This window comes from Sorex fumeus, unplaced genomic scaffold (genome assembly GCF_029834395.1).
Source record: "Sorex fumeus unplaced genomic scaffold, SorFum_2.1 ptg000039l, whole genome shotgun sequence".
Classification (NCBI taxonomy): Eukaryota; Metazoa; Chordata; class Mammalia; order Eulipotyphla; family Soricidae; genus Sorex; species Sorex fumeus.
In genome coordinates, this window is record NW_026606096.1 from 1049098 (window position 1) to 1075749 (window position 26652).

General features: G+C 42.3%; 1 protein-coding gene across 2 annotated transcripts in view; it reads left to right on the top strand.

The window, feature by feature from the left end:
- The window catches only part of MDM4 (MDM4 regulator of p53), a 38297-nt gene extending 14209 nt beyond the window's left edge, over positions 1-24088 (top strand). The window contains exons 4-11 of one of the 2 annotated variants that reach the window (XM_056119070.1): positions 1762-1895; positions 3996-4051; positions 8842-8909; positions 9579-9678; positions 14440-14600; positions 17245-17388; positions 18299-18379; positions 20625-24088. In XM_056119070.1, coding sequence (XP_055975045.1) covers positions 1762-1895; positions 3996-4051; positions 8842-8909; positions 9579-9678; positions 14440-14600; positions 17245-17388; positions 18299-18379; positions 20625-21197 — 1317 coding nt within the window. In that variant the 3' untranslated portion in view covers positions 21198-24088. Of the gene's footprint in view, positions 1-1761; positions 1896-3995; positions 4052-8841; positions 8910-9578; positions 9679-14439; positions 14601-17244; positions 17389-18298; positions 18380-20624 lie in introns of those variants that run through there. The other variant, XR_008793168.1, reaches the window with a different exon arrangement.
- Positions 24089-26652: the final 2564 nt, after the last annotated feature.

A 26652-nucleotide genomic window follows, 5' to 3' on the forward strand; every position in this document is an offset into this window, starting at 1 on the left:
TTCTTTTCCTTCTTCACCCAGTCACAGGAAGTATAAGCGTGATGTGTGATGAGTAGAGCCTTCAGGTGTGGAAGGGACTGGTGTGGAGGCTACTGGATCTGGCTGGAAGAGTGAAGAATCTAGTTCTGGATCCAAAAAGGCCTTGGGTTGTCAGCCAGGAGGTTAACCTCATTGGAAAGATGGTGGAGGGGCCCAGTAAGGATTATCTCTGTGTGGTGCAGGGGTGAGTCCAGCCATGATCCTTCTGAGTTTTATAGTGCATCTTGGGTGCTTTTTCACCTGAATGTGCTTTCATGACCAGAGAAACTACATTTAAACCCTTAAAATTCAACATTACTCTGCATTTTTAAGCATGTATGCAGTAAAAATTCACTTTTGTCTTTTTTTCACATTTCTCACCACCAATGTCCTCATTTGCCTCCTACCCTTCTCCCCACTCCCCCCCCTCCCCCCCGGTTCCTTTTGGGCCTTATGGTTTGTACCGATACTGAAAGGTTATCAGATATATCCCTTTACCTACTTCCAGCGCTCAGTTCCTGCCCATAGTTATCATTTCCAGCTATTACTCTCTTACTGGTCCACATAAAACTTCACTCTTATATACCAGTGCTGTGTTTAGCTTCACTGTTTGGCCTGGGCACACCTCCCAGCACTGCCATTGTAATGACAGAATGGCACTCATTATTTCTGAGAGGGACATCCTGCATAGTTTCTCGAGTGTTCTTAAAGAGTACGCAAAGACTAGGGCTGGAGCAGTAGTATTGTGTGTATTTGCCTTGCATGTAGTCGACCTGGGTTCTGTCCCTGGTGTCCCATAGCGTCCCTTGAGCCCATCATATCCCAGGTCCAGTAGGATAAAGGTTGCATTACACCTGGTGGTGGTCATGGTGTGCTCCTGGCTTTATGCTCAGGGATCAATCACTCCAGGCAGTGCCCAGGGGACTGTATGCAAAGTTGGGGATAGACCAAGGGTTAGCTGAATGCAAGACAGTGCCATACCCTTGTACTGCCCCTAAATCTCTAACTGCTGGCCCTTAAATCTCTTACTGGTCATGATTTAGCAAGTCTGTGTTCCCTTCCCTTTCGTGACTTTTTGTTTGTTTCTTTGGGCCATACCTGGTAGTGCTCAGAGGCTACTGCCAACTTGGAGCTCACTCCCAGTGGTACTGGGGAACTGTGCAGTGCCAGGGACTGAACATCTTTCCATTCCTTTCTGGCGTCTCTCACGTCCCTATTTTGGACTTCTTACGGAAAAAAGACATTTTAATCTAATAGTTAGGTTCTGTGCTTTATACAGTTTCAGTGCTAATATTTTACTGGACACTGTATTTTATTTGCCAAAAGAATTGACTGAAGATTTATAGTTCTTGTCCCTGAACTTGCAAGGTTATTTTTATGACCAATACATTTAGGTTTTGTTAGTCTAATAGTGGTATATAGAACCTTTTTTTTTTGATTCATAAGGAAAGGGGATGCTAAGTATGTTTACCACTTTTTCTCACTGTCAGAACAGTGTATTTCTATTCTGAAAAGTTGTGGCCTGTTCATGTCCAAAGTGGTCGTATGTGGAAGAGCCTGCCTGTTGCAGGCTGTACCTCCTGTTGCAGAATGCTTCACACAGCACTGCAGTTATGACCATAAATCCATGACCATAAATCCACTCTTTCTTTGTCTTGCAGCTAGCTTTACTCACCTCCCATAATTTGTGTGTTTGTTGTTGCAGCTGGATAGATTTCTTCATGGTGTTTTATTCCCGTGCAGGTCATGCATTACCTAGGCCAGTATATAATGGTGAAGCAGCTTTATGACAAGCAGGAGCAGCATATGGTGTACTGTGGTGGAGATCTTTTGGGAGAACTACTGGGACGTCAGAGCTTCTCTGTGAAAGATCCAAGGTAAACAGAGGTTTATTTTGGGGGATACTTCATGCCTAACTGCTTGATATCTCTACAGGTTATTAGTGGTGGTTTATTCCTTCAGTCAGCTGACATTGAACGACCTTCATATGGCAAGTGTCCTGAGGCACGACTGGGGCTAGAGTAGTGAGCAACACATCTCTAGTTTGAGCCTAGGGGAGTGGAACAGTAGATTCCTTCCCCGTCTTCTTTCATTTATACCAATGCTTAACATGATTGTAACAACGTATTAGAAGAGGTACACAAAACTGTCTGGGGAATGGGATTTAGGGTCTTTGAAGGGCATGGTGGTCATCAAGGAGAGGTTCCTTGCACTGCTGGCTGAAGGACAATTAAGGAGGAAAGAAAGCTGAGGACTTGGTAAAGGTGTGCTTCAGGCCGATGGAACGTAATGTCCAGTGGCCTGGGCAGAGGTAGCTTGCTGTCTCTGGTCAGAATGTGTGCGGTAATGGTTCTAGAGCGAGGGTAAGTGAGCTGATGAAAGAAATGGGAAGTTGCCCAGGCAGTTTGAGGATGACTATGTGCTTTCTAAGAATCACAGTAGAGCTGCTCTGACCAGTTCTGTTAACCCCAGGTGTGAGGGTGTATGTTTATTGGCTTACACAGTCAAAAGTCGACAAGTGATTGAGAGGCCAGTGTTCTTTCACTCTGTGCTTTCTCATGATTGCTTCTTCTAAGCTCATTTATCTTACTTTGATAAAACTCTCACCCTTACTACCAATTTATGATAGAAAACTTAATTCCTTGAAAGGATTATTTCGGGCGACGGAAATTTGCCCAATTGGGGCTACAAATAGCTAGTGAAATAAAATGTGAATTCAGGAGAGATAGTGTAGGAGGTAAGGCTCTGCGTGCAGTAACTAACATACGCGGTCAACCCCCTTGAATCCCCAGCGTTGCATGCAGTAACCCAGGCGCAGCTGGGAGTGACCCTTAAGCAGGAGCCAGGAGTAAGTCCTGCACATCAAGCCAGGCACAGTCCACTCCCCACCCCGCACTTCTATAAATAGAAATTCTTTTTGTTTGGGGGCCACACCTGGGAGTGCTCAAGGTCTACTCCCAGCTCATTGCCTGGGACCTGAGCACTATCCAGGAGCCTTGTGGTGTTGGGGATCATTCGGCCTCCAGAGATCAGTTCTCTCCCACCCATTCTTTCTTTCTTTGTTTTGGGTCAGACCCAGTGGTGGTGCTCAGGAGCCATTCCCGGCTCTGCCTAGGAATCATCCCTGATGGTGCTCACTGAATACCACCGTTAACTCATTTTTTAGGGGTAACAAACATCGGGCTTAGGCTTTAGCATCTTGATATTTAAATATTTAAAAAATGGTTTTGGGGATTGAACCCACCAAGTTCAAATTTATTTTTTGTTTCTGTGTCACACTGGGTGGTGCTTGGAGTTTATTTCTGGCTCTGTGTTCAGGGATCACTCCTGGTTAAGACTTGGGGGACATTAAGGGGATCAAACCTGGATCGAATGTGTGTGAGGCAAGCATCCAGCCAACTGTATTGTCTCCATCCCCTTCACGTACAATTACCAAAAATCAAAAACCCCGAACCCCACAACATTTAAATCTTGTGCCATACTACTGAACTACATCTCCTGGCCACTGTACCTTAAGTAGTCTACCTTGGGGCAGCGAGGGGAGGAAGGCAGATAGAGAGATAGTGTGGAGAAACTGCTGACTTAGATTTGATCCATGGTTCTACATATGGTCCCTTGAACTCTGCCAGGAATGATATTTGAGTGCAGACCAAGGAGTAAGCCCTGAATGCTGCCAGTTGTGGCTTAAAAAAAAAACAAACAGACCTATACTGGGCAAAAAAATTATGCCTCTGAGGAGCCAAAAAAGACAGCTCAAATGGTTGGAGCATGTGCTTTGCATTTGGAACGCCCCAGTTTGATCCCAGGCAGTGCTGGGGGTAACCTGAGCACCCCTGGGTTAGCATCCAAAACAAAATACTGACCCCAGAATTCTGCCTTTGAATATGTAACAGAGAAAGTTGAGAGATAGCAGTCAGGGAGACACTTAGCATTTTAATGGAAAAACGTGTTAATTTTTAAAATAATTTCTTTGACAGCCCTCTCTATGATATGCTAAGAAAGAATCTTGTCACTTTAGCCACTGCTACTACAGGTATGTCACATCATATTTTTTCAGTATGTATCACAGCTTTGAATTCAGGGGGCAAATGTTGGGAGAGCAAGGGAGAGCAGAATGCAAATAGAGCGCTGTCTCGGCATGACTGGGAGGGGCGGCTTACACAAAATGTCCGTATTGTGCTGTTTAACCTTTCGTTGTGAAATTTCCATGTATACAAAAAATAGATTAATGCCTCCCCTAACTGATCACTAGTTTTGCCTTATTTGCTTTAATGTAAGATTTTCTAAAACTCCTAACAGATAAGGATTTCTTTCTTCAACATAACGGCAATGCCAGAATTATAACAATGTTGACAGAAAATAACTCCATAGTTTTATCCAATAGTCATTGTTTATGTTTCCCTCAGTCATGTCAGAAATCCCTTCTGCACTTGGCTTTTTCAAGTCAGGATCTAACTACATTTCACACTGCACTTGACTGATAATGTTTTTAAGTTTCTTTAGTGTACAAAATTTAATCTTTTTGTTTTCATGTCAGTTAAAGAAATGGATCACTTGCAGAATTTTCCACATTCTAGTGTTAGAGGCTATATCCTCATGAGGTTTCTGGTGACTCTCTGGTCATGACTGTTCTTCATATGACTTACCTTTCAACTAGTAGTGTTTGAGTAGATTCAAGTTTCCGTTTTTTGTCAGATGTTCATAGGTGTTTTGTATATCTGTTGCAGCACTGGGGAGATGTTTAAAAGCCTGAAGGGCCTGTTGAAGGCCCCTAAGAACAGAGTTTTCAAAATTTCCTTGGCCTGCTGCCCTCTTTCAGAAAAGTATTTCCAGGAGCTCCCTGGAAGTCCACTTTCTCCAAGGGAACAGATAAGAAGCACAGCACAGCTGCACCTTAGCCTACTGCGCCTCCCACAGCTGTGCTGTCACTTTGGGAAGGCTGATCAACAGCCTTCCACTTAAAGGCCATACTTTCTGGCATCTGAATGGCAGATTCTTCAATTAACCCTTTGCCAAGCCCCCCTTTGCATTTAATGTGCTGAAAATTGGCTACTTTGTCATCAGAAGGGTGGTATATTTGGAGATAAGAGAATAAATAACCTGGACAAAATTGAAACGTAGCTTGTTTCCAATTCCTCCATTCCCATTCCCAAATGCCCACCTTTTACAGTTTCTAAATGAGTTTAAGTAACATCCTTTGAAGAGAGCCCAAGCTTGTGACCTTTTTGTTGGGCTCTTTTTCAGTGAAACAAGATCTGGAACTTACTCAGAATATGAATTTTGAAGCTAGTTGGTTTCTCCAGTGTGTTTGCTTACTTCACTTAGCTGTACCTTTCTCTATGAGAGGGAAGGTTTTTGCAAATAATAAAGCGAGTTATTGAAATTCAGTCACTTGAGAAATAGTTTAGTTTTCCTGGGATAGTATTTGTTTTCCGATTGAGCTCTTATTTGAATATCTAGAACGGGTATAATTTTTACCTTTTTTTCACTCATTTTCTTTTTTTTTTTTCCACTCATTTTCTTACACTGTAGAATTTAGCGAGCCATAAATTAAAATGAACACTTCTCTAATGAACGTTTCAAATGATCCTCTTAACAACGCTGTGAGGAAGGTTTGGTGATGTAGACACTGTGTTTCATTTTTAATAGAATAAGTGATTTGTCCAAGGTTTGATGCCATTACGGTGGCCGAGCAGGGATTTCGTACTAGTCGGCCCTGGCTCTTACTGGGTCTCACGTTCTTGTCCCTTTATCCCTTATAATAGCATCTCCTCCCGTTAACTTTCTCAATACATTCCCCCCAAAACACTTTGTGTTTTTACTTTGAAATTATTATCCCTTTGAAATGATGCGACTTAAAAACTCATTAAAGAATTCTAGAATTCCATGTACTCTTAAATCAGATTGTAACATCTTACATAGCTGTCGATGGTACACTGAGCAAAGCCAGGAAATTGCCTCCAAGTAATTTCGATTGTCTGCTTTCACTTGGACTGTGCTTGTAAGTTGCATCTCTGTAAATTGGATTGTGTGTGTTTTATTTTAAAGGACTGATGAGAAAGTGCTTTTTTTTAACCCCTATGTTACAGCTTTGCAAATGAGTTAAATTAGGAATGAATTTTGATGGTTGAAGAAAATGCCACTATTTAGAGTGAAAGTGGGCTTTGTGGGTTTTTTTTTGGGGGGGGGGGGGGCTTCCCAGGTGCAGTGCTCAGGGTTCCCTAGCCTCCTCATGGTGACAGCGGTCCTTCCTTCAGGGACCTGACAGTGCTTGTTCTTATGATGTGTCCTGACAGTGCTTGTTCTTATGATGTGTGCTGGGGCCCCCCAGAACTACTCTGGTGGTGCTCACGGACTTGCCGGGCTATACCCAGTGGTGCTGAGGGTCCCTGGGATGCTGGAGGTCATACGTGGGGGCTTGTGCCTGCCAGGCATCTGCTCTCACCCTGTGGGCTATCTTCCCCGGCTCCATTAGGGTGATTCTGGATGAAGTGTTTTTCTAAATTTCTACATATGCACTAATAAAATGTGACAAACTTATTTAAAAATGAATTTGTGATTCTGATTTTCCCAGGTAATTTTTTAAATTTATTCTTCTTAAGTAACATAATGAGGCTTTAAAACTATATGTTTCAGGGTGGGAGTGGTAATAAGACTCTTGCATTGCATACAGCTGGCTCTGGCTCAGTATCAAGCACCTCCAAGGGTCACTCCTGGGAACTGCTGAGTGCGGTCCAAAGACAAAAATTTTAAACACAACAACTCCCCAAACTATACATGGCAATATCAGATTGCTTTATTAGTGTTTTATTTGATTGTGAGTTAACTGATCTTTGAAGACTACTGTGGCCAAAAAAGACTGTTTCTTGAACTTCTCAGTATTTCCACTTACAAAAATACCTCCATAGTGATGCCAGAGCAATAGTATAGCAGGTAAAGTGCTGACCTCACAGGCATCTGACCCGGGTTTGATCCCTAGCATCCCATATGTTCCCCTTAGCACCACCAGGAGTGATTCCACAGTGTATAGTTGGGAGTAATCCCTGAGTATCACTAGGTGTGACCCAAATAACAATAACAAAACTTATCTAGGAATATTTTTGTTATTAATATTAATTTCATTAATATTATTTAATGAAAAATGAATTTTTAGAAATGAAAACTGAAAGTTTTGAAAATGTGCATGGTCAAACCAGCTGTGGAAATCTTTTTTTTTCTTCCTCTTAAATATCTTGAGGATGATATTTTCTGACAGTTTTTTTTAATGGTAGCTGGTGGGGGATGGAGAGATAGCACAGCAAGTAGGGCACTTACCTTGTTTGTGGTTGACCCTGGTTGAATTCTTAGTACCTCTTGGTCCTCTGAGTTCCGCCAGGAGTGATTCCTGAACACGAGGCAGGAGCAAACCCAGAGCACTGCCAGTTGTGACCCAAAACACCAGAACCCAAAATGAGACAATAGTAGCTGATGAACCCAGTATCTGATAGACTTAATTGGGTGCATCTTGGTTATGTGAGACCAACGAGGAGCAGAGAGATAGTTTGGGTTAAGGTGCTTGCACTTCTAAGTACTGAACTGGGAATATCTCCTTAGCACTTTATGGGTGTGACCCAAGCCTCACTCCTGTTCCCCTGCCCCAACCCCCAAAATCACTCAATAATGAATGGTCCAGATTGTTACATTCTCTATAGCATGTTCTTTTCCTGTACTGAGTTTTCATCTCCATTCTAGTTGAAAAAATTTTTTAAGTCCTTTATCTGTCTTAAGAATTTTTTCTTTAGGTTGTTTTCTGTTTTGACTTTGAGGAAGAATTTTACCTGCTTTTTCCTCTTTCAATTTATAATAATGGGGAAAACAAAATTGTTGGGTTAAAAAAGGGTAACCTAGGGACTGGAGAGATAGCATAGTGGGCACAGTGCTTGCCTTGCATGCTGCTGACTCTGTTTGATCTCTGGCATCACATGGTCCCCCTGAGCAATGCCAGGAGTGATTTCTGAGCATAGAACAAGGAGTGATCCCCAAGCATTCCAGGTGTGGCTCCCTCAAAACAAACAGATAAACTAGTCTGTACTTCAGGTGGTGGTGAAAATTTAAAGTCTGAAATCATCTTTAACACTCAGGATGTAAGTTTATTTGAAGATTTGACTGTGTTACAAAACAAGTAGGGAAGGGGGCCAGTGTGATGGTACAGCAGGGAGGGCGCCTGCCTTGCATGGAACTGACCCGGGTTTGATCTCCAGCATCCCATATGGTCCCCCGGCCCCAAGCACCTCCAGGACTAATTCCCGAATGCAGAGCCAGGAGTAACCCAATGAGCATTGATGGGTGTGGCCCAGTCCCCCCCTCCCCCAAGAAAAAACAACAACAAAAAAAACCCACAACCAAGCAAAGCAAGTAGAATCCCAGAATTGCTCAAGTCTCCTAACCCTGTTTATGTCTTAAGGACTAGAAAATGAAATTGAAATTAGAAATCACACTTGTTGCTTGGGCACAGGGTTCGGCACATTTGGTAATAAATACCTGCCGGAAGGTGTGCAAGTATTCTCGTTCCCTGCTTGGTCCCATTTCTCCTTTACATTTGAAAATTTGTTTGGAAAGAACATGTTTAGTAATTCTTCATCCCCCCCCCCAGATTTTGGTACTTTATCTTGAATAGAGCCTGGTTTTTCCTTCCTTGTAACTGAGAGCTTTGTCCAAACCATATGGAGAGAAGCACATCTCTAGGGACCAAACCTGCTCCAGGGTTGTTAGCTAGGTCCTTTGCGTGTGGAAAGAATGGTTATTACCAGGGAAGGTTTTCCTTTTGTTTTACTTGCTATCCAGATGCTGCTCAGACTCTCGCTCTCGCACAGGATCACAGTATGGATATTCCAAGTCAAGACCAACTGAAGGTAAATCACCACATGGTGACCTCTTTGTTGTACAGAGTGGCCCCTTCTCTGTACCTGTGGATTTGGACTCCCAAGGCCTTTCTTTCCCTGAATGTGGTAAGACTTACTATGAAAGGTTCTTGGGAGTTCCCAGATCCAGGACAGAGTGAACCTTCTCTGTTCTTCCCAGAGTTCCAGTCTCTGATTATTTCTTTGGGATGTAGCACTTCTGGTCTTTAGTTCTTCCAGTTCCATTTTCTTTGGGGCTTTTGTGTGCTGTCTGCGTGATGGTGTATGTCCCTAAGTATTTGAAGAAACTGCTTTGTTAGATTTTAACAGGCTTGTTGTAGTTCAGTTTAAGTCATTTCTGAAAGTTTCCTTAATCATGGGAAAACTTTATCTCGATGTTTACCGAGGGTTTCACAGACTTCGATAGCTTGTTTTTAATAGTAGGTTTTGGCCTTCTCTGCAGAGAGGTGTTTACAAACCCCCAGGTGTTTGGGATTCTAGCTTTGCTCACAGTGGATTGAGGAGTGGTGTTGCCTGTGTTTGATGATTGCTTGTGAACTTGAGAATTCTGTGTGTAACCCATTGTGTTACACACTACCTGGTGAGCTAGAGTGGAACTGCTACATCCCCTGGTCTTTGTCATTTCAGGGGTGTTGATATATACTGTTGTCTTCATTTCAGCAAAGTGCAGAGGAAAATTCCAGTTCCCGGAGAAGACCTGAAGAAGGCAATATTCCCGTACTGCCTACCTCACAGCATAAATGCAGGAGTTCTGGAGAAGGTAATTTTGGATTAAGTCTGTTTAGCTCTCTTCCTTCCCCCTCTTCCTGGCCTTATTTTTCCTTTCCTCCTTCATTCCTCTGTGACATCTGTTCACATTAAGGTCTAAGACCATTAGGGAACTGATTACAATAATAATAATGCTATTGCTTTTATGCACAGTAAGAGAGGCATATGTGACACTCTTTTCTGAAACCCCCCACCCCCTTTTCTTGGTTTTATTCTTAAGTACTATTGTTGGTTTTGAAGAAAGTGTGGTGCTCTACTAGCAGCCCCCCCCTTTTTTTTATTAGTGAAATACCATGAGGTACAGTTGTAAGACTTACAGACTTTTGTGCTTGGGTTTCAGTTAAACAATGATCGAGTGCCCATCCTTCCACCAGTGCCCATCCTCCACCACCAATGATCCCAGTAGCCCTCCACCCCCCCACACCCGTTCCCCCACACCCCGTCTCTGTGGCAGGGCATTCCCTTTTGTTCTCTCCTTTAGGGTATTGTAGTTTGCAGTCGAAGTATTGAGTAACCATCATGTTCATTCTATAGTCTACTTTCAGCAAGCATCTTGCATCCCAAGTGAGTCCTCCAAACATCCTTTACTTGGTATTAGCAGCCCTTCTTTAACATGCTAGAAGTAGTTAGCTACACACTTACGGGTGTGCCATGTGGCCACTCTGTCTTGGCCTTTAAATCTTGGAAGCCTTGTATACATTCCATCTGGTCAGAGTTTTTCTTTTCATTTGTATGTTAGAGACGAGGACTGATTTCAATAGATATTGACAGAGCAAGCTATACTTAGTACATCAGAGTACACAATAAAGTATATAAGAATGCTTTAGCTCCTCTGTCCTTTAATGGTGGTCGTCAGTTCTTTATTTTCCATACCAGTTCTTTATTTTCCAAATTGATAAAGGTTGATGGGTATTGTACAAATTCCTCCAAATGCTATTTTATAAAATAGCTCCTAAGTCTTGTTCTACAAAGCTGTGTAAAATCAAAATTTACTTTAGGGTATTTTATGTCCTGATTGTTAGGTATCTGACTCACATTTGAAGCAAGAAAGTATGTTGTTAAAATGTTTAGATTACGGTTGAATCGTTTATTGTATTGGAAAGTTTTTTTCAAATTGTATTTGGATATAAACTAAATTTTTGATTCCCTGATTACATTGGAACTATTCCAGTATATGTGGTATTAAATATGTAAATTTGGGCGTTTGCCCTGCACGCAGCTGACCCAGGTTCAATTCCTCCGTCCCTCTCGGAGAGCCCAACAAGCTACTCAGAATATCTTGCCTGGCAAACTCCCCCTGGCGTATTTGATATGCCAAAAACAGTAACAAGTCTCACAATGGAGATGTTACTTGTGCCTGCTCGAGCAAATCAATGAATAACGGGAGGACAGTGCTACAGTGCAGTGCTTCCCGAGCTGCAGGTTATATATTTTTTTATTTTTGTTTTTGGGCCACATGGTGGTGCTCAGGCTTACTCCTGCTCTGTACTCAGGAATCATCCCTGGTGGGGCTTGGAGGACCAGATGTTTGGTCTTGACCTGGGCAAAAAGCTTTTTAATAGGTGGGGTTAACATAAATTGATAGGATGACCTTTTGTTCTGGCCAGGACTTGTTTTTGTTTTGGGGTCACTTGGTTGTGCTCTGAAGTTACTCCTGGTGGACTTGGGGGACCATATGGGGTGCTGGGGATCGAACCTGGGTCAGTGGTGTGCAATACAAGCATCTCACTTGCTTCGACCCCATGGTCAGGACGTACTTAGTACAGAATTTTTTCTACTATATATACCTCAGCTATGACTGAGGACGATGGAATATGATTGGATGAAAAGAAGTGCATGTGCTAGTTGGCCTAGTTAGAAGCGGCCTAAAATGCCACTTCAATGTATGACAGATCTTTTACAGAATTTGTGAGACTGTAATTTACTTTGGATTTGCAATATTTCTAGATTTCAGGTACTTTTTTTTTTTTTCTTTTTGTGTCACACCCAGCGATGCACAGGGGTTACTCCTGACTCTGCACTCAGAAGTCACTCCTGGCGGTGCTCGGGAGGACCATATGGGATGCTGGGAATCGAACCCGGGTCAGCCGCGTGCAAGGCAAATACCCTACCTGCTGTGTTAATCACTCCAGCTCCCTCAGATACTCTCTTTTTTTTTATGTCTTTTTTTAAATTTTTATTTTTTTATTTTTATTTTTTTATTAGTGAAACACCATGAGGTACAGTTGTAGATTTACAATATTTTGTGCTTGGGTTTCGATTATACAATGATCAGATACCCATCCCTCCACCAGTGCCCATTTTCTACCACCATGGATAATATCCCCCCCACCCCCATCCCCCCATCCCCCCTGCCTCTGTGGCAGGGCAATCCCCTGTGTTCTCTCTCTCTCGTTTTGGGTGTTGTGGTCCCTCAGATACTCTCTTAATTCAAAAAAGTTCCCATTGATACAGAAGGGGTGTATATGTATTACTTTCCGACAACCTGTAGTTCAGTGTATTATATAATGGTTGACTGCAGCCTAACAAAAATAGGTGTATATGGCCCTCAGAACGTGCACCTGACCCATGTCTGATTTCTGGCCCCATCTGGCCTCCCTAATACAGCCAGATGTCCTACAGTAGATGTACTAAGATGCCAGATGTATCAAGCACGGCTGGGGTGGCCCTCCTGTTGGTCCCTGGTGTGACACAACATCCTTGGGTCTTATCAGTGAACCATTGGTTGGGTTGGCCAGGTATTCCTGGAGTGACACCGGGTCCCCTGTACTCTACTGAGAGAGACTCCCTGCCCCCATGCTCCCCCCTTCCCCGCCCAATAAAAACAAGATTTATGGAGAGATGTTTCAAAATATGTGGTAAGAATGAAACTGCTCTGACAGCCTTATGATCACTATTATGGACGGTACTGTTTGATTTTTGTCTCAAGGATTGGCTGCTAAGTCATTACTGTTTCTAGTTCAGCAGATCTGACATGATTAGCCATTATCAGGCACTGTGTGCTAGCCTACATGCCCCGAAGTGGGAGCTGCTGGCCGCCTGAGGACACTGAACCATGAGGGTGGAGGTCCTATTGGAGGGTGCTTTCTGTTCTCTTAGCGAAATTAGATGGGACGAGGAAGGGGGTGGTGAGTCATTTCTTTCCTGAAAAAGGGGCAGTAGGTAAATAAGTTTTGGTGGGAATCTGTAGTTCTCTCTTTTTTTTTTTTTCAGTTTTTGCAGTAGTATGAATGTTTAAAATACCAGTAAATGACTATTTAGAAATCTTTTAGAACAGTCATTCTTTGGTTCTTCATATTTTAAATTTCCTTATAAATGAACTTTTTGTTTTTGGGCCACACCCAGAATGCTTTGCTTAAGGTTCACTTGTAGTGGGGCTTGGGGACCATATGCAGAATCTGGAATTGAACCTGGCAAGGCAAGTACCTTATCTGCTGTATTATCTCTATGGGGTCATTCTAATATTAATTATTCACTTATTTTGGTTTTGAGACCTTAACCAACAAGTCTCAGTGGCTCTGTGCTTTGGGGCCACTCCTGGTGACATTCAGGGGACCATGCAGTGCCAGGGATCGGAAATGGATCTCTTCTGTGAAGTTTGTATACTCAGTCTGTTGAGCTTTCTCTCCCGTTGTTTTTTTTGGTTTTGGGTTTTTTTGTTTTTGTTTTTTTTTGTTTTTTTTTTTATTTTTGGGTCGCACTCAGGGCTTACTCGTGGCACTGCACTCAGGATTTATTCTTGGTGGGGCTCAAGGGACAATAACAAATTACCATTGATTGAACCCAGGTCAGGTGCTAAGGCAAACGGCCCTACCCACTGAAGTCCAGCCCCATCCAGTTCATTATTTTTCAGTTAATGAATTTATTAATTTTAATTTTTTGGACCATATCTGGTGATGATCAGGGTCCCTGCTCATTATTATTATTCACTGTCACTGCCCTCCTCTTGTTCATCGATTTGTTCGATGCGCCCAGTAACATTGTTACTGTGTTTGGCATATCAAATACATCACAGGAAACTTGTCAGGTTTTGCTGTGAGGGCGAGATACTCTCAGTAGCTTGCCAGTCTCTCCTAGAGAGGTGGAGGAATTGAAGGCAGAGGAATCGAACTCCGGTCGGCCACATACAAGGCAGATGCCCTACCCACTGTGCTATCGCTCCAGCCCCATTATTATTATTATTATTATTCATGGCCGACTCGAGTTTGATTCCTCCGCCCCTCTCGGAGAGCCCGGCAAGCTACCGAGAGTATCTCGCCCGCATGGCAGAGCCTGGCAAGCTACCTGTGATGTATTTGATATGCCAAACACAGTAACAATGAGTCTCATGATGGAGACATTACTGGGCCCGCTCGAGCAAATCGATGAACAACGGGAGGACCGTGATAATTATTATTATTATTATTATTATTATTATGGTTTTGGTTTGGGAGCCACATTTGGCGAGGCTTAGGCTTGACTCCTGACTCTGTTGCTCAGTCCTGGCAGAACTTGGGGACCATACGGGGTGCTGAGAACTCAGGTTGGGCAGGTGCATGGCAAGCATCCTACCTGCTGTACTATTGCACCAGCCCCTCCTGCTCATCATTTTTTAAACGAAATCCTATAGCAAGGAGCACCTGGGCTCTGCCCCTGAGAGACTGATGTCTGATTTTGTCTTAGAGAAATTTTGTCACAGATCTTGAGAACAAATATACGTATTGTAAAGAGAAAATTTCTGAGTATTATATAGTAGTTATCTGTTCTGTCCTAGGTGAAGACCTGATAGAAAATTTAGCCCACGATGAGACATCCAGCCTGGACCTTGGGTTTGAGGAGTGGGATGTATCTGGTCTGCCATGGTGGTTTCTAGGAAATGTGAGAAACAGCTATACGCCTAGGAGTAATGGCTCAACTGATTTACAGACAAATCAGGTAAATCACGTGTTTGAGGGAAACTTCTGTTTTGAAAGAGTAACATTCTTCATTGCTCTTGATAATTCAGTGTGCAGTCTGAGTTCTCATTCAGTGTTCTTAACTTTGTGTGCATATATATCTGTATGCATTTCCTGTCCAAGTCAAACTTTTAGTTCTGACCTTTCCTCTAAATGCACAGCTTTTGGAGGCTGGAGCAATAGTACAGTGGGTAGGGTGTTTACCTTGCACGCAGCTGACCTGGGTTCGATTCCCAGCATCCCATATGGTTCCCTGAGCTCCGCCAGGAGTAATTCCTGAGTGCATGAGCCAGGAGTAATCCCCGCGCATTGAAAGAAAGAAAGAAAGAAAGATGCACAGCTTTCATATCCAGTGACTTCCACAACATATCCACAACATATCCACTTATGTGCTGTAACTAAGTCAGCATGTTTCAAACAGTTCTTTTTTTTTTTTTTTTTTGCGGGGTCGGGGGTCACACCTTCACATCTGGTGATGCTCAGGGCTTACTTCTGGCTCTGCACTCAGGAATTACTCCTGGTGGTGCTCGGGGGACCATATGGGATGCTGGGAATCGAACCTGGGTCGACCGTGTGCAAGGCAAACGTCCTACCGGCTCTGCTATTCAATCAGTTCTTCAGTATTGATTTCCCTCCAGCCCCCAGGTATATGTTTTTGGTTGTTTGCTTAGGGGCTACACCTAGTGCTCCTTGAGGGTTTTTCCTGACTTGGGACTCAGGGTTGTTTTACCAGTATTTGGACCATGTGGTTCTTGGACCATATATATTTGCTTTCTTTGTTTATATTTGGTTCTGGGGCCATACCTGCTGGTGCTCAAGGGCTGCTCGCTCAGTGCCAAGAGCTCACTCTTGATGATATCACAGAACTTGTGGTCCTCTGTGTGGGACTGTGACCTCCTGCATGCTTGAAAGCGTATTTCCAGCTGGTGATCTCTAGTCCTTCTGTTTTTTTTTTTCTGTTTAATTTTCCTCAGACAGGTTATGGACTTTTCATCCAGAGCACATCAACAATTTAACCTATTTTTATTACTTTCATTCTTGTTTTGTTCCTTTATCATTTTTTGTATCCTCTCTGAAATGTGTTCATTTTGTTTGCATATTATTGTCTGTTTTACACGTCTCCACTGGAATATTAAGTCCAAAGGTTTAATATTATTCACTATTCTTTTGCGGGGGTGGGGGTTGTTTCAGTTTTTGGGGCCCATTACCAGGTGTGCTCAGGGCCTATTCCTGACTCAGAGAAATATATGTTGTATTAGGGGTTCAGACAAGGGTCAGCAGATCAGCAGGATGCAAAGCTGAGCGTGTCTTATCCTGTACTGTTTCTAACCCTGTGTTACCCAATATTGTTTGTTGCCTACTAATTAGAATAGTATCTGATACTTAAGCTTTCAGTAAATGCTCATTTGGTAGATGAAAGAACAATAAAGTTTTTTTGCTACTTACTTACAGAATTATACCACAAAATGTTTGTAGATGAAAACAAAAGTATAGTTATATATATAAGGTTGTTTAAGGCTGAAAGAGGGCCCAGGACCATGGATGTGGTAGAGGACTTTATTGTGTGTGGCCGTGGGTTTGATTCCTTTTGATTGCACAAAACCTTTTAAAAGAATATTTGAGAAAGAGGACAAAAGGTTTGAATTGCCATCAGTATTGCTCATTTCTATAATGAGCATTGCTCACTTTTTCTTTTCTTTTTTTTTGGGGGGGGGGGAATCATACCATAAGCTCAGGGCTTACTCCTTTAGGGATCACTCCTAGTGGGCTCCGGGGACCATTTAGGGGACCAGGGAGCAAACTTGGGCAGCTGTGTAGAGGTCAAGAGCCCTCCCTGCTATACTCTCTCTCCTGCACCCATGTAATAAACATTGAAGATTGTTAAAAACTACGTCACAATAGAATGTTTTCTTGCCTCTGAGAGTGCTACCTCAGAAGCTCTGGGAAAGGAGGAGAGGAAATAGATTTGAGTCTGTTCCCCTTCTTGGGTGCGGAGGGGTATAGAATCCAGCTTTCCTCATACAAAGGATATATTCCAGTTTTTTGCGCCATCATCTGCCTACCCTGGTCTTCACCCTTTAAGTTTTGCAGTATTTCTAGGTGTTAAAGCTGATTGGTTGTTAAAAAAGAAAATAGAAAATGTCAGGTATGCTTATGTCCAACCTAGTAGATGTTTGCTGAATGGATAGGTGTTCTTTGGAGATAAATGAGGACTTTGAAACCTTTTTGCTTTTGTTTTGGGGACACGCCAAAAGATGCCCGGGGCCACTCGTGTGCTATGCATATTGGGAATCAAATTACGTTCCAAGTATGCATCCCCAACCCGTGGGAGCTCTCTCATCAGCATGGGTTATTGAATTTTTTTGGTGTGTGTTTTGTTTTTAAGATTTTAGGCTAAATCAGACAGTGCTCAGGAGTTGCCCCTGCAGTGCTCAGGCAGTTAGATGCAGTGCCAAGGATGAATGGCAAACATCTTAACCCTTGTACTCTCTTTCCGACTCCTTGGACGTTGAGTTTTGAGTTCACATGTGTTGGTTTGTTGTCTGGGAATATATATGCTCCCTTAGGCATAGCTTTGATGAAACTCTGACTACAAAGTTCTTGTTTGTTTGTGTTTCTCTTAGGATCTAGGTACTGCAGTTGTTTCAGACACCACAGATGACTTGTGGGTTTTGAATGAGTCAGTGTCAGAGCAGTTCGGTATTGGAATAAAAGTGGAAGCTGCTGATTCTGAACAATCAGAAGTAGGAAAAATGAGAGAAAAAAAGGTATGTTGTGAAAACTTCACATGGACTGTTTGTGTGTCGAGTGTGTTTGTCTCAGATCTTGCAGTCTGGTCTGCACCTGTGTGTATAAGTGGTCTCACGGTCTTTCTCTTGACTCAATATTGTATTAGAGCCAATTTTAAGATTCACATTTGTTGTTTCTTGTTTTTGTTTCTCGGCCACACTGTGCTCAAGGCTTTCTCCAAGTTCTGTGTTCAAGGATCACTACTGATGGGACTCAGTAGCATCAGATGTGATGCTGGGGATCAAACCCTGGTCAACTGCGTGCAAGGCCCGTGTTAAATATGGGATAGTGTTTCTTAGGAACCCTTTAGGGTGCTTTTTCAATCATTTATTCTATTAAAATGCCAGTAAGGGCGAATTAAGTTATGTTTGGTCTCATTTTGTGTTAGTGAGTGAAACAGAATGTGAATCTTCTGCTCCATTCTCTTCTGTTGTTCTGGTCTGTGTGTGTGTGTGTGTGTGTGTGTGTGTGTGTGTGTGTGTGTGTGTGTGTATGTATGTGTGTCTGTATGTCTCTCTATCTAGGAGGGTGCATAGTATCTTAAGTAGTACTTACGGAGCTAAGTCAACACTTGGCCAAAGTGACAAGTTGTTTCATTGCTCGGGCTTGAGGATACAGAACTGCTTGGGGTCTTGCAGTGCTGGGGACCACGAAGGCCTCCTACCCCCAGTGATGAGAGGTCTTCAGGGCCACAGTGGACAGTGCTTTGGGGGATAGTGTACTGTCAGGTTCAAACTCTGATCCTGCCCTCAACTGAGCTGTCTCCTTCGTCCAGAACATAAATTATGAGTTACAAGTTAAAGCTTTTAGGTCTTTTTTTCTTTTTAACCTTTTAGGTGATAACCTCATCTTAAATAAGTAAGCCTTACTAATGACTTGTCTTTACAGGTGATTGAAGTGGGAAAAAATGATGAATTTGAGGACTCTAAGTCCTTAAGTGATGAAACTGATGTTGAAGTTACCTCTGAGGTATGGTTACCCAATAAAGGGTTATTTCGTGCCTTCTAAATACCCATCGGTTCTCTTGTGCCGTCCCCCCACTCCCAATTCTGACTGCCTTTTCTAAGTGTTGAGGTATCGATTTATTTATACTTTATTGGAGAATTTTTTTTGAAGTTTGAGAAGAAAAGGGAGTGAGTTGATGTAATTCTCTCTCCCTTGTAAAGGATGACATAAATAAATGCCTCTCTGGTTTTTCCCCTGCTTTTGAAATTCTTTGGATTTCATGCAGTGAGCACAATTATTTAAAATAGTTACGCTCTACTTTCCCCATTAAGCACTTCTCCGATCCTAAGGCAGATTCATAAGCTATCAGAAATTCCTTGTTGAGTAGAAAAATAACCTTTTCAGTGGTTTCCTAAAAACATGGAGGTACAGGAGCAAGAATGCAAGGACTAAGCTGCTTGTCTTGCAGAGTTTGGACTGTCGTGGACCTCTAGCACCACTGAGAAACCAGAATAAGAAGGAAAGTTTGGAAAGAGTTGAGGTTCCATACAGGTTTATAGTAGTGGAAAGGCTAGTTAATGAGGATCTAGTTTTAGGGGTGTGTGTGTTTGTATGTGCATTTGCAACTTCATTACATGCAAGGCACAAAGATTTAATATTTAATGTTTTTATTTTTAAAATGTTTAATTTTAATATTTAATGTTGTTTAGTATAGGTATTGATTTGTAAACCAATTGGCAACTCAGGTCTAGCCTTGGATGTATACATTTTGATGCCAGATCCCATTTTCCATTTAGTACTTCCCCTAGGTAACCTGCAATAGGAAGTGGGGAGGGGGGCGGTAGTATAGGTGTGGGGAATTTAAAAAAAAATGGAAGAGTTAAAAAATTTTGTTGTTTGAGGATAAAGGCTTCTAGTTTTACTACTTGGTAATCTTGTCCTATTCCCTTCCCACCTGATGTTCCCATTATGGCAGTTCCTTGCAAATTTTCTGTATACTACGAAGTAATAAAGCAGACTGTTTGTTCTATTAAGTGTTTTTGAGCATAATTAAAATAGCAAAGATAGAGGTTTCCATCTTAAATAGACTATTCCAGCTACTTAGGCCCAAAACCTGTTAAGCAAATAGTCTGTATGTCACCAAGTCAAAGATGCCATTGAATTTAATAAGGGTTTTGTTGTTATTTCTGAGCTGCTGTTGGCAATGCTCAGGGGTTACTCCTGACTCTGTGCTCAGGAATCACTCCTGGCAGTGCTTGGGGAACCATTTGGGATGCCAGGGATTGAACCCAGGTCCGCACAGACAAGGCAAGTGCCTTATCCACTCTAACTTTTGTCATTTTACGTGTAACTAAAATAGTGATTCCAGTTAGACCACAACACAGTGAGTTATAAATACCAAATCTTTATGAAGTTCCTTTGGAAACAGAGAGTGAGTCCAGTGGAGAGTGTATTTGCCTTGCATGCATGTGGTCAACTAGGGTTCAATCCCTGCGTTTCATTTGGTTCCCTGAGTACCATCAGTAGTAATCCCTGAGTGCAGAGCAGCCAGGAGTAACCCTTGAGCATTGTGGCCCCCAAAACCAAACAAAAACCAGGAACAAAAAAATTAGCTCCTTTGCATGTCTGTTGAGCATTTCAGATGAGATCTGGGGTTCTCTTACTGGTAGGGATGTTCTCTGGCTCTGGAATATGCCCCAGTGCAGCAGTGTACTTGATTTCCGCCTTCCAAACTTGCAGTGCTTGACTTTGGCTGGGGAAACAGTGAGCTGTGTCAAACCACTGATCCTGTCAGCGCCACTGATGTCCACAGTAATACCTGGTTCCTGAAGGAAGTGAGCAATCCCGTGTCAACTTGGTTGTTCTTGTCTCATTTTCATTTTGCTTGGTTTTTGTCAAATCTCATACTTTTTTTTTATTAGCAGGAAAGAGTGACTGAGTGTTCTTTTGTTCTTCTTTCGCCTGGTGGTCAATAAAAAAATAAGTTGTTGCAAGAAGAAATGACATAATACGAGTGGGTGGGGGGAAAGCAAATGTAGATTCACTCAGATTAAATAGAAAGCTAAAATAATTCAGTATCAGATTCTCACTTGAAATGACGGTTGGGTTACTGTCAAGTATAACGCTGCCCAAAACTTTCTTATCTGTAGTTGCAAACTGTGTTCTAGGTGAGGCCATTGGTTTGAAATATCTGGGTTTTCACCGAGATAAGTCTCCTTGACTCGCTTTTTCCTCAGCACCATATTAATGAGCTGCACTTATCTTGTAGGATGAATGGCAGTGTACTGAATGCAAGAAATTTAACTCTCCAAGCAAGAGATACTGTTTTCGCTGCTGGGCCCTGAGGAAGGATTGGTATTCAGATTGTTCTAAATTAACTCATTCTCTCTCCACGTCTGATATCACTGCCATACCAGAAAAGAAAGAAAATGAAGGGATTGATGTCCCTGATTGCCGGAGAACCATATCAGCTCCAGTTGTTAGACCTAAAGATGTTTATATAAAGGAGGAAAGCGCCAAACTCTTTGACCCCTGCAACTCGATGGAATTCTTGGATTTGGCTCAGAGTTCAGAAAGCCAGGAGACCATATCAAGCCTGGGGGAACCGTCCGATAACCTTTGTGACCAGAAGACAGACACGGATAACATGGAGGATTGCCAGAATCTCTTGAAGCCTTGTAGTCTGTGTGAGAAAAGACCACGAGATGGGAACATTATTCATGGAAGGACAGGTCATCTTGTTACGTGTTTTCACTGTGCCAGAAGATTAAAAAAGGCTGGGGCTTCCTGTCCTATTTGCAAGAAAGAGATTCAGTTTGTTATTAAGGTTTTTATAGCATAGCTGAGTCAGTGAATGGTGGAACAGTAATGCCAGGGCCAGGCTGTGCACCAGACATCAGTATTCAGCATCCCTCCTCAGTGGGGCCTTTTACTGATCATTTCCTCATATAGAACACCTCTCTGTTCCAGGCGCTTTTTGCTTTCAAACAGTTTATGGAATTTGAGTTCTTTCGAATTTGGGGCTCCGTGAACATGAAAACTATCTTAATTCATTCTCCTTAATTCAATCTCCCATAAGGATTAACTGCCAGTATGAATGCAAATACGTTTATTTATCACCAAATTATTTGAGGATCAATGAGCTAATTTTGGTTCCTGCTCTTTTCTGTTTGTGAATGTTCTTAAAATCCAAGGTGGCCACTAGGAGAATGTTCAAGCTAACAGTGAAAAAACACCAGTTTATTAGGTTACATGGATGCAGGTCGTTGATCCGGCCATGGTTCAAAGATCCCAAATGTCTTGAATAACAAGACTTTTGGGGCTGGGGCTGGGCACAGTGGTGGAGTGTCTGCTTCACATAAAATTGTGGGAAGCTGGGGGTGTGGGGGTTCTGTTTCCAGCACTTCCTCCCCCCACCCTTTGCAAAATGTGAAACAATCAGCCTGAACATGAAATGTCCTGGACTAAAGGCATCGACAGTTTTGCTGACATACTCCTAAACCCTTTTGCACATCCAAATTGAGATGAGCCAACAAGTATATCCTTCTGATGAATTGTGACCATCTGAGTAACCAGCCCAAGCATGTGGACTGTGTTCACTCAGAACATTCCCTCTGCCTTTACCAAGCAAGTCTCTCCATTTCATGACTTCCTCTGGCTTTGTTTTCCATTTGCACATGCTTAATTTGACATCTACCATTTACAAATCAAATAGAAAAAATACGCTATCCAAGATACTGTATATGTGCATTCACAGTATTTTTGAAATCAAACTTGGAGACAATTAGGTTTATAGAAAAGGCCCTACCCATCATATAAACTGGCTACGCCTATTGTAACATTAATCAGCTAAATCAAACTTCACATACACTCAGAAGACATTTAGTTTTAATTTTGATTCAAATGTGTTAATAGAGGTCACTTGCTTAACTTCAGTTGCCACTCTGGAAACAAGGCATAGAATTTTTAAAAAGTCCATTCTCCTGTAGTCATTGATTTGCAGGACTGTTAATGATGGGGTTTCACGTCAAGTTACAGCCCTCCACCCTCCCCCAGACTGTCCACTTCCCTCCACCGTTGTCAGATTGCCTCTTCTCCTGACCCAACAAGGCATCTAAACCAAAGTGCTGTTTGCTTTACTGTGGCCTCACTGTCGGCTGGAGAGTCCTGGATGTGTTTGTTTTTCTTTGAACTTTTATTTGATATCTCTAGATGCATTTTTTACACACGGGTAATACTCTAGTGAGATCCTAGGTAAATGATAGCCAGTCTTTTGAAAATAGGAATGGGTTTTGCAGTTGTGAAAAAGAAAGTAACTAAAGAGAATGATGGACCTAGTGAGGCATTATCTGAACACAAAAATCTTGAGAATCACCTGGGTTGTTAAAAATAAGCTCAGCTGCCATACCCCAACACACACACACAACACACACACACCCCTTACATTCTTGATCACCCACATACATACACACATCCTATACATCATATACACACAGATCCCTGTCTGGGTTGTGGACTTCCATTTGAACAGATTCTGGGAGCTGGAGCATGTGGCCTGCAGATCACAGATTTTTCTTAAAGCACTGCCCTAGAAGGAAAGACTTCCCCCAAGTACAGGAAGTGGAGCAATATCTATTTTAGCACCATATTTAAATGCACTCTTTCTCAGCCCTTTACTTTGCACATGGGGCCCGAAGATTAAATGACTGCCCTAGCTAGTATACGCTTACTAGAATCTATCTCTTAGAGTCAGTTTTGAAGCATTCTTGTTTTCTTTTTTGATATTTAAGTAGTGCTGCTTGTTTAATTTGGGGTGACAATCATTTTGCTCCAAAGTCTGACTTGCAGCAAAAAGAACATTTAGAACTGTCACTTTCAGCACTTTCTCGTAAAAGAAAAGGACCTGTGAAAGTCATATTCTCGATATCCAGATGAATGACTTCTTGCAGGGGGAGGAAGTGTCAAATAGCGCAACCTGAAACCTTTCCTCCCAGTATTCCTCTTGGGAACGTAGCTCGGGTATTGGGCTCCCTAGGTTTTAGGGCAAAGATTCCCCCATCCCCTGAGAGTAAAACCAGTCTTTTGAGTTTGTATTTTACTAGACTGTGGTAAATATTCTACAGCCTTAAAGAGTTTGGGTCGGAGTGCTAGTACAGTGGGTAGAGCATTTATTTGCCTTGCATGGTGTTGACCCAGGTCACTCCCTGGCAGTCCCTGAGTCCTGCAAGTGTTTGATCCCCTGAGCAGAGAGGTGTGGAGTAGGCCTTGAATACCACTGAGTGTGTTGCAAAAACTCAACACCCCCCCCACCCGCAACACACAAGAAAACCCCAGCAACCCCAAACCTTAGAATGTTATATTTCTTCTCTGTTTCCCTTTATTCTACTTGTAGTCGTCTGATACCCTTCCATTTTGTTTTAATTTCCCAGTTCAGTACTTTTTGCAAATGATACAGAGGAAAGTTGGGTGCCAGCACTTGTACCCTGTGATTTCCCCTTAGATAATTTTGTAAGTTTAGAGAAAGTTTAAGAAAACTTTGAGCTCCTTGGTGTTGATTTTGGTTGCATTCTCTTCCACGTGCGTCTCAGCACTTGTCTCCTTCCCCTTTTGTTTGCAGTTTTCTCTCTGCACACCAAAACACCTTGTTTAGAAGATCCTAAACTGCACATTTTTTAAATTTTTAGTTGAATCTCATCTTTTAGGAAACAAACCCGTGTTGATAGATTCTTAAAATTTCGTCCTTGTGGAGGGTTCCTTGGTTCGATGCCCCTAGAGGCATCGAACTAGACCTGAGGTAGTTCTCTGTGGGAGCAATCCAGTACGGTACGGGTGTATTTTACTCACGGCCACTGAAACGACGTGGTTGTATGTGAAGTCTTCATAGTTTACTACTGCAAGGTCAAGAAATAACTAGACTTCCGAACACTACCATTCATCTTCAGTAACCGTGTTCTCTGGTTTTCTGGGCACAGTGGTGCTTAGTCCCGAGTTTTCAGTACCTATCTGGACGATCTCTGTTCTCAGATACCTTCATTGGGACTCAAATTCCTTGCCGTCCTAGTTTATAGGTGAGCTCGACTTCAGTTAAATCTTGACTGTCAGGAAAGGATCTGGCAAAGTACACATTAGTGGTATTCACAGTTACAGTACTAGGCCGTTGGCTTGGATAACATCATCCAATATTAGCATCAAGTTAGTAATTAATATTCATGATCATCTTATCTGGACAAAATATTCATAGCAAAAGTGATATGTTAGAAAGCCAGTGAATTTCTAGATTTCAGCTAAAAATGCTTTCATCTCAGCTCCCTTGTACGTCCTAGTGTTTGGTTTGCTTTAGTATTTAATACTTAAATTAAAGCTTACAAGGATCTTAGCCCAAGGCTTTAACTGGTACTACAGTTTTCCCACGGTTCATCTGTGGGATAGCGAAGGCTCCCTATTGTTGCCTGGAAGTTGATCGGAGCCCGTCCAGGCCAGCCTACAACTGCCATGAACTTTTCTCTAAGAATCACTGCCAAGCCTTTGAAATGTGCATTGTATTTAAGTTATAATTTATGTTTATTTAGATGTCTATAATGCTATGTAGTATGTTACATTGTTTATAAGAGTTTATTTTTAAAGGTCAGGATCATGTGGAAACTTCTAAAATGGCAATTCAATGCAATGATAGCTTCTTTGAAAAGTCATTGATCAACAATTGGTGCATGTTAGATCTTGGGTTCTACAAGGCTATTTTAACGTTACCTCTTGATTCTCTTTAGAAAGTAGGAAACTTGTTAACCAACGATATTGTTTTTTTGCCACAGTTATGTGAAAGTCTAGAAATATGCAGTTTTAGATACTGTGAACTTATTGTTTGTTTAGCTGAGTATCTTTTTTAAAAAATTGTTCGAACCCTAAAGAACACGGGGTCTCCCATTTTTGCTGGTTCTTTGTTTGTGGGTGTACATGTGCCCGCATGCGCTACCAGTGCTATAGAATGACTTGTTGAGTAATGACTGTGTGTAGGATATACATTTCAGAGACAAAGGAACCTGCGAGCTCCCTCCTGTGCCAAATGTAAAATGTACCATGTTTACAAATGTCTGGAATTTTGCACTGCCTTAGTAAGGTCTGCTTTGCTGGAATTTCCCAGATTTGAGATGAGAAGACTTGAAGCTCAGAGCAGAAGCCGTGAGGACTCTGATGCTAAACTGGAAATGAGAATGTGAGGTGGTGGGTTCACGTGGCCTAAGAACTCCCATGGGGATTTTTCCAGATGACTTTAAGATGTCCTTTCTTTTGACAGAGCTTTCCTTGTTTGCTACAGCTTCCCCGCCCCCCACCCCCCTTCTTCTTTTTAGGAGCTGTCCGATTTCTTCTCCTATGGGAGAATGTCCCATGAGCATTTTGAGATCCTTTGATGCAATGAATGTGCAATCATAAGCAATGTTATTCTTGTTGACAATGCCGTTGTTAAAATGTTGCAGAGAGTTGAGGCTTGGGTCCACCATACCTCTGTCAGGAGACTTGAATAACAAAATGTTAAGGGAAATTGTCATCTGCAGAAAGGCAGTTTGAGCTTCTTGGTGACTTTCACTCCAAGATGCTGCTGCTCTAAGCAATGATTTTCCTCCACCTAGGACCAGGCTTTTGAGAGCATAGCAGGATCGTAGAATTCCTCAGTGCTGCGAGTAGGAAGGTCAGAGATCCTAGAAAAGGCCCAACTTATGCTGCCTCGGTGATTCCCTTTTTCACAACAGTTGGCTGCCTTTTGGTAAATGCTGTAGTGACAATTGGCATCATTTTATCAGAGCATCTAATTTCTTCACCCAAGGAAATTGTTTAAACAGTACTTTGATGTCAGCCATTACCTGCCATTTCCTCCTGACTGTTGCTCTTTTACCATGGAATTACACATTTTTAAATCTTTTTCTGCATATTGCTTTTATACCAAAGGCTTTCTGAGTCATCCCTTTGATGGTTGTAGCAACAGTGTTAAAATAAGATGTCTCTCCCAGTAGTCCTAAGTGCTTCTGCTGCAGAATAAGGGGGTGGGCTCTAGCAAGAGGAAGGTGAGAGACCAGAGCTGCTGTCTCATATAAAGCTTCTTACAGCCCAGGTCATCCTCTGTGTATCAAATGGGAGAGTCAGGGAAATCAGTTCCCCCTTAGCTCAGCACTTGTCCCGGTAGAAAGTCTTACATAGTCTCTGACTAAGACGTTCTCATTCACACTATAGCTAGCAACTGTTAAGTGCCTTCTTGGATAGGGTAGGGAGTAAACACCATCTTGAGTCCCTTTCTCAACCTTATT